The 12,275-nt window shown below is 39.6% G+C and overlaps 1 protein-coding gene across 2 annotated transcripts in view; it reads left to right on the top strand.

Annotated features, from left to right (window-relative positions):
* Positions 1-12,275, top strand: part of tmem132e (transmembrane protein 132E) — a 975,100-nt gene that overhangs the window by 893,331 nt on the left and 69,494 nt on the right. For both annotated transcript variants that reach the window (XM_061898877.1, XM_061898876.1), the window contains exon 6: positions 7,352-7,557. In XM_061898877.1, the coding sequence (XP_061754861.1) occupies positions 7,352-7,557 (206 nt within the window). The remainder of the gene's footprint in view (positions 1-7,351; positions 7,558-12,275) is intronic.

The raw sequence follows: 12,275 nt of genomic DNA on the forward strand, positions 1-12,275 counted from the left end.
AACCCAATATCTAAGTTACATTTAAACCAGTGTGGGTGGCACTGAGAGCAGGTGGGTAAAGTGTCTTGCTCAAGGACACAGCGGCAGTGACTAGGATGGCGGAAGCGGGGATCGAACCTGGAACCCTCAAGTTGCTAGCACGACCGTTCTACCAACCGAGCTAAACCGCCCAAATTGTATACAATAGTGTTGAAAAAATAAATTAATATTTATATGAATTATTCATTTGTCTTTTTTAAAAAGAAGCATGATGAAGTATAGATATAACATGCCAAATATTTGAGCGCCGTGCATGTACTGACTTTCAGCCAAACCAACTTCCACGCTGACAAATTGATTGAAGTTTGGACGTGACGCCGCATGCCTTCATGCTCAAAAACCCATCAATAACCTCGACTGGCCCGCTTGGTGCATTTACACCTTTTGGACAAACTGGCATGTGTTCTGTCTGCAGACTATAACATCCAAACTCTGATGATGATGCTGCGGTGCACCGCTGTTGCCGCTAATGCTTTAGTGACTGAATGGGAACAAACGCCCGAAGGCGATGTTGCCACAACACTGAACATTGTTATGGCAGCAGATTCATATATCAAAGTTTGGGAATGAGAAGTAAATTCACCTTTGTGGGTGATAAACTCTTTTAAAAATTGGTTGACACTGTTTGAATGAACTCTGGTGCAAGTGTGAACAAGATCATACAAACAAAATGTGATGCAGTTAGGAAGAAAAAGCGTGCAGAAACAACACCTGACCTGGGAATTGATACTGCTACTAAAAGTACCAATTTTCGGTACTTCTGTGTGTGTTAATAAATATTTGTTTTTTTACAAAAAAAAAATTCATTTTTTATTGCAACATTTATAAAATTAGCTGATTATGATAACTGCTGTCTAGTTGTTTTGTCATTAAGTTACAATTACAGTTTGAGTCCGATACGTTAAATGGCAGGGGTGTATAGTTTACGGTGGGTATTTTTGGTTCTTTCTTGTGCCCTAAAAAGTGTTAATACAGTAAGTATAGTACTTATTGAGCACTAGCCGTTTGATTGTAACGCACATCTTAGTTGTAATTTTCATTAGCACATTTTGGAGGTGTTGAAATCGCCATGTAAAATGGCTAATATTATTTTACATGGTGATGCATGTATAAATATTATATATATATATATATATATATATATATACATATATATATATATATATATATATATATATATATATATATATATGTATATCTATACACGCATATACAGATATACACACACATATATTTTTATATATATATATATATATATATATATATATGCACACACAGAAAAATATATACACACACATATATATGTATGTGCACACACATATACATACATATATATATACATATAAATATACATATATATGTATATATATATATATATATATATATATATATATATATATATATATATTAGTATAATGCATATGTTCCTTGACTGCACTTAAATGTAGAATATATGTAGAATATATTTATACTTCATATATTATATATATAATGTTTGGTATATATTATTTATTATTATTGTCTATTGTGAGCGAACTGTGGTGCGAAATTTTCTCCAGGGATCAATAAAGTACTTTCTATTCTATTCTATTCTATTCTATAACATATATATATATGCATGTATATATGTGTGTATATATATATACATACATGCATACATATATATATAAATATATATGTGTATATATATATATATATATATATATATATATATATATACATATGTATACATACATACATATATGTGTGTGTGTGTGTGTGTGTGTGTGTGTGTGTGTGTGTGTGTGTGTGTGTGTGTGTGTGTGTGTGTGTGTGTGTGTGTGTGTGTGTGTGTATATATATATATATATATATATATATATATATATATATATATATATATATACATACAGTATATGAGCAGAAATGGCTCTCTTTTTTTCTACCACGAAAAGTGCACTTATTTGTGAGAATATACTTATGAAGGTATTTTTGGGTTCATTGAGGTTAGCTAATTTTACTTGTGTTGGAAAGGCTTGACAAGTCAATTTTTTTGTTTTATTGGCAGACAATTTTGCTTAGTTCAAATAAAATACCCCTAATTTTCGTATAATTTTTCTTTTCTTGTTTTTGAACACTGACTTTTTGCAGTATAGCTGCTGCCACCTACTGATATGGAAGAGTACTACACGGTTACTCTGCCGATGTCTCAACAGCACAGACACTCAACAACGTCACAATTGCGGATTATAGTTAATGAATGGTTTGCAAAAAGTATTTTTAACCCAATTAGGTGAAATTACCTAATCTCCCACGACACACCAGACAATATCTCACTGAAGTACGACACACCAGACAATATCTCACTGAACTAACCACATTAAAGTACGTAAGTGTTATTATTTTTAGTGTGGCCCGAAGTACAGAACCACAAATGTGGACGCCGCTTTAAAAACTCCATCCAAACTCTACCCCATTATCTCCCCTCCGCCCCCTTCCAAGCCAACAGATCATTTTCACACTCAGCCTCATTAATCCGACCAACAACAGGCTAATGTGAGCCGCTTTTGGCGAGCGCGGCTCTAAATGAACTCGTCGGTGGCGCACATCCGTTTTAACGCGCATCCATCATGCCCCGAAAAGCTCCTTAGCTTAGCGACGACACTGTCCCTCCCCGCTCCCCACCCAGCTAATTCCAGCCATGTGTCAGCTTTCATTCCGTTTAACACGCCGCCGCTAAACGCTAACCCCGCTTGGCGGGCAATTAATGAGGCGACACCGGCAAGTTTTTGAGGATGAGGATGTTTAATGACGGCGTCGTTCTCGCACTCGGGCTGCGCGGCCTTTTATTTGTGACACGTCCGTACAAATTAAAGATTGTTGGTGCGTTCCAGTGCAGTCGTTAAAGTACGGAGTCAGCTGTGACTTTGGAAACTGCTGTGCCTTAATTGGCCACCTTTTTTATTCAAACTAGAATCTGGGACCCTGCAACATTTTTTTTTTTGTAATTTGATACTTTTTAATAATTACACCCCCCCCCCCCCCCCCCTTTTTTTTACTTCTGTGAGTTGGGAATCTCAGAGCATAGAATATTCCACCGGTTTTACAAATATGTTGTTTACCAGAATATAAAACAACTCCACAGTTTCATTTGATGTATTTAAATTGCTATACATATTGTTTAAAAAAAACAACAATCATAATTTGGGACTCCAGAACCTTATATGATATAATTGGCCATCTCTTTTTGCAAAAACCATATTTACCCTTATATAAGATAACCCTTCTTTTTAAGTTTTATCCAGCTTGTTATACATTTGTTTAAAAAAAAAAAAACAATAATAATAATAATACTGTGTGCTCAGGAACCGTGAGGCCGAAATTTTTAAGAAACAGTATTAAACCAAATATAAAACAAAATTTATTTTTTATTTGAACAAGAATGACTAACACATTTCGGGAGAACATCCTCACAGTAACACAACATAAACGCAACATAACAATTACCCAGAACCCCATGCATCCATGACTCTTTCAGGCTATATTATACACCCCCGCGCCCCCAACCCCGCCCACCTCAACCGACACACGGAGGGGTGGGGGGTGCTAGTGGCGTGAATAATAAAGCCTGGAATATTCATGAATGCATGGGATTCTGGGTAATTGTTATGTTGCGTTTATAATGTGTTACAGTGGGGATGTTCTCCCGAAATGTGTTTGTCATTCTTGTTTGGTGTTGGTTCACAGTGTTGCGCATATTAGTAAGAGTGTTAAAGTTGTTTAAATCACAACCCTCAGTGTAACCTGTGTGGCTGTTAATTATGCCTTGCAGTCGTGTACGTGTATCTGCGGAAGCCACATACAATATGTTACTGTACTGGCAAGCTGTTTGTACATGTTGTAGAAGGCGTCAAAGGCAATGGCTTCATGGCACGCCCTTATTACTGTTACATGGGTGACCACCAGCAGATATTCGCGAGAACGATTTCGGCTCCCATTGTCTTCTTTATTTTGTGAAACGGGTCAAAATGGGTCTTTGAGTGGTAAAGGTTGCCGACCCCTGGTTTAGGTAAATAAAGGTGGAGGCTAATATTAACCAGGGTTTATTTACAGTAAACTGATCTTTCTGGTGTGCTGTGATATGAATCCAACTGATGGAAACTGGCCTCCTCTTCACTTCTATTGGATTTATCCTAAATACATGCCCCTCCCCCGCCCACTTAGCACTCAATTATTAATTTGCAAAAGATTTTCAGGGTTTCTGAGCTCCCGTCTCGGGTTCATCCAGTGGTGGGAGAAAGCTGGCGTTGTATTCAGAGGATCTAATCTCCTGCAAATGGAGGTCGGGCTGGCGAGTCTTCATGGGGCAGGGGATACATCATAACCAAGGGGGAGGAGGGGTGGGGGTCTGGGTGATATACTATATATATACACCCCCCGCCGCCCCTCAAGGCTTGAGGGGATAGGAGAAGTACAGTAAAAAAAAGCCGCCATCTTCCTTCTACGCCTGTTAATGCAATTTTGCAGAGTTTGACCTTCCGCGTTGGCAGCCGTGGGCCGCGGTGTATCTGCAGTACGCGGCCAGGCAAGGAAAAGAAGTAATTCAAGACAACGGCCGAGGCCAGCGTGATCAATGGGCGCCCAGGCTTGCTGCTGGTGGAGTCCGACTTGACATGCACTTAAAATACAACCCCCCGCCACCATGCCGCTTCAGCTCCCGCGGCCATTTTCTGCTGATAAACTTGGCCTGCTAATTGCGAGTCAGAAGCTGTTAGCGACGGCGGATATCAGAGGTTGCCCCGCGGGGGGGGGGGAGATTCCCACGCGGAGGTGCCACGCCGCCGCTAATGCGCTGTGGCATCCTCCGTGGTGCCAGCAGATTGCTGGGGCGGAGACGACATCGCCGGGGCGAGTGCTGCATTCGTGGGCAATGAAAGAGGCGCGGGGGTTAAAAAAGGTGACGCCACCTTAGGGGGCCTCTCCCACATTTTATTCCGTAACATTAAGTGAATTAATTCCCCTCAAGGAAGCAGCTTCTGTCCTTCTAGTGAGCAACGCTTTTATTATTCTAGAATGGTTAATGTTCTAGTCCATCGCTACCCAAACTACGGCGTCAGCACATTGCAAAAAAGTTGGCACAGGGGCATTTTTACCACTGTGTTACATGGCCTTTCCTTTTAACAACACTCAGTAAACTTTTGGGAACTGAGGAGACCAATTATTGAAGCTTTTCAGGTGGAATTCTTTCCCGTTCTTGCTTGATGTACAGGTTAAGTTGTTCAACTGTCCGGGGTCTCCGTTGTGGTATTTTCGGCTTCATATTGTGTGACACATTTTCAATGGAAGACAGGTTTGGACTACAGGCAAGCCAGTCTAGTACCCACACTCTTTTACTATGTAACACGTGGCTTGGCATTGGCTTGTTGAAATAAGCAGGGGCGTCCATGATAACGTTGCTTCGATGGAAACATTTGTTGCTCCAGAACCTACCTGTATGTACCTTTCGACATTAATGGTGCCTTTACAGATGTGTAAGCTACCCATGCCTTGGGCACTAATGCACCCCCATACCATCACAGATGGATGAACTTTGCGTCTATACAATGTGGAGGGTTATTTTCCTCTTTGTTCCGCAGGACACAATGTCCACAGTTTCCATAAACAATTTGAAGTGTGAACTTGTCAGACCGCAGACAACTTTTCCACTTTGCATCAGTCTGTCCTAGATGAACTCGGGCCCAGTGGAGCCGGCGGCGTTTCTGAGTGTTGTTGATAAATGGTGGTCGCTTTACATAGTAGTTTTAACTTGCACTATCAGATGTAGCGATGAACTCTAGTTACTGACAGTGGTTTTCTGAATTGTTCCTGAGCCCATGTGATGATATCCTTTACACACTGATGCAGTACCGCCTGAGGGATCCAAGGTCCGTAATATCATTGCTTACGTGCAGTGATTTTTTGAAAATATTACCGACAGTAGATGATGAAATCCCTAAATTCCTTGCAATAGCTGGTTGAGAAATGTTGTTCTTAAACTGTTCGACAATTTGCTCAAGCTTTTGTTCACAAAGTGGTGACCCTCGCTCCATCCTTGTTGGTGAATGACTGAGCGTTTCATAGAAGCTGCTTTTATACCCAATCATGGCACCCACCTGTTGCCAATTAGCCTGTTCACCTGTGGGCTGTTCCAAATAAGTGTTATATGAGCATTCCTCAACTTTCTCAGTCTTTTTTGCCACTTGTGCCAGCCTTTTTTAAACATGTTGCAGGCATCAAATTCCAAATGTGCTAATATTTGCAAAGAATAACAAAGTTTTCCAGTTTGAACGTTAAATATCTTGTCTTTGCAATCTATTCAATTGAACATAGGCTGTATTCTCTTTTTATTTACCATTTACACAACCTACTAACTTCACTGGTTTTGGATTTTGTAGAAGGAAACTATTTTTAAATGATAGAATGCACAATTGTGTCTTACAATTGTGAATGATGGGCACAATTCTAAAAAATAAAATAGAATAATAAATGGTGCAGTTTCCCTTTAAATGAACTCAATAAATAATAACACATTCAAATTGATCATCAACATAAACTCAGTAGCACAATATATAACACTTTAACCTAAAAAACAAAAATGAGTAAAACATGAGAAAGTCAGGAGCACATTTTGTCGTGCGCAGCTTTCCGAAGCGGGCTTTGAAACGTGATTCTAATGACCAATTTAAGGCTCCAATTACTTCTCATCAAATACTACACTTAGAAATCTTTTTGGGGGGGAAAATATTGCATGTTTTGTGTGTTTGCCAAATAAATAAACAAAAACATTTCTTTGACTAAAAGTGCATAAAAAAAACAAAAAAACATTAGAATATATAAAAAGTTAGAATCCACGGACAGTTTTGAAGTTGATCCAAAGATTTAAGTTTTAAAAGCAAAAAGAACTAAAATAATAATAAATTCAAAATCAGTGTTATGAATTATTGACCTTTTTAAGGTTCCAATTACTTCCCTGGGGTCACACGTGAAGCCCCACTATTTGAGAAGGACTGATTAACCTTATGTTGGTTCACCATGTTGCTTCATTGGAGGTGTGCTAACTTCTGTCAGAAGTTCCCCTCCATTTGCTACAGTTCCAAAAGCGGCTGTTACGCGAGCTAACAACCTTTGTGTCTTTCTTGTGCGCCATCAACGAGTCAACCTTGGGGCAGCGGATGAATTGCGACTCCGACATCTTCGTCCGCTACCCCGGCGTATATCACCACGCGCCGCTTCATGGAGGTGACCATTACCATATAGACAGGTCTCTGACTTCTGACCCTGTGTTCTCCGTCAGGTCTCCATGAATTGTGACTACGTGTTTGTCAACGGCAAAGAGACTCGGGGCTCCATGAACGCCAGGGTCATCTTCAGCTACGAGCACCTGAGCGCGCCCCTGGAGTTGACTGTGTGGGTGCCCAAGCTGCCCCTGCAGGTTGAGCTGTCGGACAACAACCTGAGCTTCATCAAGGGATGGAGGGTGCCCATTCTGCCCGACAGAAGGTAAGACCCAACTTTCACGCCATATTTGATAATTCTTCTTCCGATGACTTGTATGCACCAAACTAGTAGTGTTTTCCCGACACCAATATTTTGGTACCAGTACCAAAATGTATTTCCATACTTTTCGGTACTTTTCTAAATAAAGGGGACCACAAAGAATTGCATTATTGGCTTTAATTTAACAAAAAATGTTACGGTACATTAAACATGTGTTTCTTGTTGCAAGTTTGTCCCTAAATAAAATAGTGAACATACAAGACAACGTGTCTTTTAGTAGTAAGTAAACAAACAAAGGCTCCTAATTTAGTCTGCTGACATATGCAGTAGGGCTGGGCGATATATCGATATATACGATATGTGTCTGTGCGATATAGAAAATGACTATATCGTAATATTCGTGTATACATTCTCACGCAGTTGCTTTTAGCTGCGGGCATTACACTTCAGGCTTTTCTCACTCTTGCCTGTCTCTCCTCACAGACAAGCAGGCGCACATTCTTACATACGTCACATACTGTCACGTCATACGTCACATACGTATACGCCCTCGCCCAACAGAGAGGTAGCAGACTGGGCTACGTTAGCTGCTAACGTAGCCGTACGAGTAGGAATACGAGAGAAAGAAGATGCGGATCTGGTAACAAATGAAGGAAGACTTAATTCCCAATAAAAACAGAAGGGGGTCCATCGTCTGGCGGTGGTTCGGCTTCAAGCGGGAATATGTCGAACAGACAACCGTGATTTGTCAAGTGAGGGGCAAAAGCGTTGCTATAAAAAGTAGCATTACTGCTAATATGTAGCATCATTTGAAAAGTCACTCGCTAGAGCAGGGGTCGGGAACCTTTTTGGCAGAGAGAGCCATGAAAGCCAAATATTTCAAAAAGTATTGAGTATTAACACTATATACAACTAAATGCGTGCATTTTTAAGGAAGACCAACATTTTTAGAGTATAATAAGTCTCTAATTATTTTTAATAACTTTATTCTAAAAGTTAACCAATAATATAATACTTCTTACCATTAATGCGACATCTTGAACAGGTGCGGTAGAAAACGGATGGTTAGATTAAAATGCATGAGAATGTTTTATCATTTGAACCTTATTTTTAACACTGTGATTACCAGCGGAATTATTAATTACTTATTGTGTTAAGCAATGTCAGCTAAGATTTATCTGACAGCCAGATGCAGTCATCAAAAGAGCCACATCTGGCTCTAGAGCCATAGGTTCCCTACCCCTGCGCTTGAGAATGAAGAGAATTTCATAACCGTAGTAACCTACCATATAGTGAAGGACGAATACTCTTTGATTTCCTATTATGCAGCTCATTTTTATTTGACACTTAAAATGTCTCTGACAATCTTGAAATGTATGTTTGGGAAATGACTTGAATGTTTGTGCCATTGCTTAAACTTTTAATAAATACACCTTTGGTCAATTGACTTAGTTGTGAGTTCCCTCTCTGCATGAAAGTTTAAAATGAGCATATATGAATGCAGTATGAAGAAGAATGTTTTAATATAGACACATAATCATCATACTGCTGTGATTATATGCATCAAGTGTTCATTCAAGGCCAAGGCAAAATATCGTAATGTATATCGTATATCGCGATATGGCCTAAAAATATTGCGATATTAAAAAAAGGCCATATCGCCCAGCCCTAATATGCAGTAACATATTGTCTCATATTCCATTCTATTATTTTGTCAAAATTAAGGACAAGTGGTAGAAAATGAATTACTAATCTACTTGTTTATTTACTGTTAATATCTGCTTACTTTCTCTGTTAACATGTGCTATCTTCACTTCTGTTAAAATGTACTAATCACTTATTCTTCTGTTCTTTGGATGCTTTACATTAGTTTTGGATGATTGATTGATTGATTGATTGATTGATTGATTGATTGATTGATTGATTGATTGAAACTTTTATTAGTAGATTGCACAGTTCAGTACATATTCCATACAATTGACCACTAAATGGTAACACCCGAATAAGTTTTTCAACTTGTTTAAGTTAATCAATTCATGGTAGCACCAATTTGGGTATCAATCCGATACCAAGTAGTTATAGGATCATACACTGCTCATAATTTAAGTCCTCATGTGTCCAGGGACATATTTCCTGAGTTTATGATCATAATATAAATTTTATCGATGTAATAATAGTAGTATCGACTAGATACGCTGGGCTTCACGGTGGCAGAGGGGTTAGTGCGTCTGCCTCACAATACGAAGTTCCTGCACTCCTGGGTTCAAATCCAGGCTCGGGATCTTTCTGTGTGGAGTTTGCATGTTCTCCCCGTGAATGCGTGGGTTCCCTCCGGGTACTCCGGCTTCCTCCCACTTCCAAAGACATGCACCTGGGGATAGGTTGATTGGCAACACTAAATTGGCCCTAGTGTGTGAATGTGAGTGTGAATGTTGTCTGTCTATCTGTGTTGGCCCTGCGATGAGGTGGCGACTTGTCCAGGGTGTACCCTGCCTTCCGCCCGATTGTAGCTGAGATAGGCGCCAGCGCCCCCCGCGACCCTGAAAGGGAATAAGCGGTAGGAAATGGATGGATGGATGGACTAGATACGCTCCTATACTTGGTATCATGACAGTGGATGGTAGGTGTAGTTCCACCCATGACGTTTGTGTACATTATGAAGCTGGTGAGCTATGGTATTTAGCTATTCCTCGTCCTGCAGGTGAGGATTAGTGATTTAGAAGTAGCTAAAACACTGCAGACTGCGGATGGACTTTACCTGCTAGCTAGCTAGCTAGCCATCTCTTAAAGCACCTCTTCCTGAGGGTGTTTCACCTTAATCGTTAGTTTTTAAGCCAAAATGCGTCCGGCCTCCCTTTTCTGTGTACACGCTGTGTCTGCTTGTAAGTACTCCATGATTGTGCGCTGCCGAACATGCTCCCCTGCTCGTAAACCAGCAATGACGTAATGACGATGAGGGGGTGGGGTTGACCGGTACTTTTTAAAGGCGGTATATATATACCGGTACTATACTAATACTGGTATATCGTACAACCCTACACCAAACAAAGTGATCACCAAGTTTTTCGCAACCATGTAGAAGAACCACTGGTTTTTGGTCTTTTTCTTTTTTATTTAGGGGGAAAACAATCAAAATGTGTTGTAAAAGCAGTTCCACCTCTCTTTTTTACGCAGATCATGTGCTGTACGTAGGGCCCCGCGGTCGGTGGGGATGTGTTTCGTTAAGATTGTAACCAATATTCGTTATCGATACCGATATATTCATCAGTACTTTTATCGGTGCTATATGTAATTGGTGTAAATAAAGAAAAAAAGCATGTTTTATTAGCACAAGAGGTTGTAGACCAGCAACATCATGAAACATCTCACAGCAGGAAAGTGTTTTACTGCTTTTTAAGTCTTACACTATGTTTCATCATCTAGTAAAAACCCCACAGGTCCATCACTGTACTTTTAATATTTCAACCTTGTTTTTTCAACACAGCATTCCCCTCCTAAGCAGCTTTTAGTTGTTTTTGATATCGTATGGCTCACTTTCCTGTTTTTGTACTGAAACTAGTTTTTTTCGACATACATACAAAAGTAAAACAACAACAAAAAATTAAAATAATTAACCATTAATATACAAAGTGCATTGTAAATGAAATAAATTATTACTTTTCAATTACACGTAGGAAGAAATAATATTTATGTATGGCATTCATGCAGACTTTTAACGGATACACAAAATATTTTTTATTTTAATGCGTGAATATGACACTGTGTCATAATTATGACGGCCAGCTGGATAAAACGAAATACCGATAGCCGTATCATTCGTCCAGAATCTTAACGGTCCACTTGGAATGACCCAATTGGGTACCGGTACTAAAAAATACGGGTACTCTTTATAACTCTCCAAGTTTACTGACAGATATGAGTAAGAACTTTACAGTACTTCATATTAGAAATGGCAACAGCATAGGATGAATGTCCCATAACAAGAAGATAGAGAAAAAGAAGAAGCTTATCGACTACGGAGTCGCCACGGACTACAAAGACTGATGCGCGTAAATTTTCAGGATGTATGCAGATCCCGAATACAGATCGGATCAGCAGGTACTAGAAGGTAAGAAAAGTTTATTTTTTTCATAATGCAAAACAAAACGGCAGATAATGTCTTACCTTATACACACACACCATAATGATACTTGTACGTTGAAGCACATCAAGGGGCGCAGCTTCATTTTTTACCAAAGTCGTCCTAAAACATTTTGATAGATTCTTGAGCGCCGTGTGTAATGTTCTGTATTTTCTATGGAACATTTAACATGTTGGTGTTGTTTACTTGAGTCATATTGCCATAACAGTGCAGCCTACCCTTATCTCTTATGTTTGACTGCCATCTACTGGTCCCACTTATCATTACCATGTACCAAATAAAATAGCTTCGAGGTGGGTAAGCTCAACCAACCTTATTCCGTACACAAATTGGGTCTTACATGAGTAATTGTGAGGGGATGTTTTGTCTTGTAATGTATTTTAACATTGATGCAAATTGGCAGAATAGCGACTATGTCCCTGCGTGACCAGTGGCTGCGTAACGCTCGCTGGTCGAGGTGGCACAAGCACAATTATGATGCTCTGCTGTACTCGAACCAGAAAAGAATTTAGCAGACGGCGCTAAAATGTGGATTTAGCACTGCCGCTTTTAGCATGCCCATATGATGCACTATCCATAG

This window comes from Nerophis ophidion, linkage group LG04 (genome assembly GCF_033978795.1).
Source record: "Nerophis ophidion isolate RoL-2023_Sa linkage group LG04, RoL_Noph_v1.0, whole genome shotgun sequence".
NCBI classification, from domain to species: domain Eukaryota; kingdom Metazoa; phylum Chordata; class Actinopteri; order Syngnathiformes; family Syngnathidae; genus Nerophis; species Nerophis ophidion.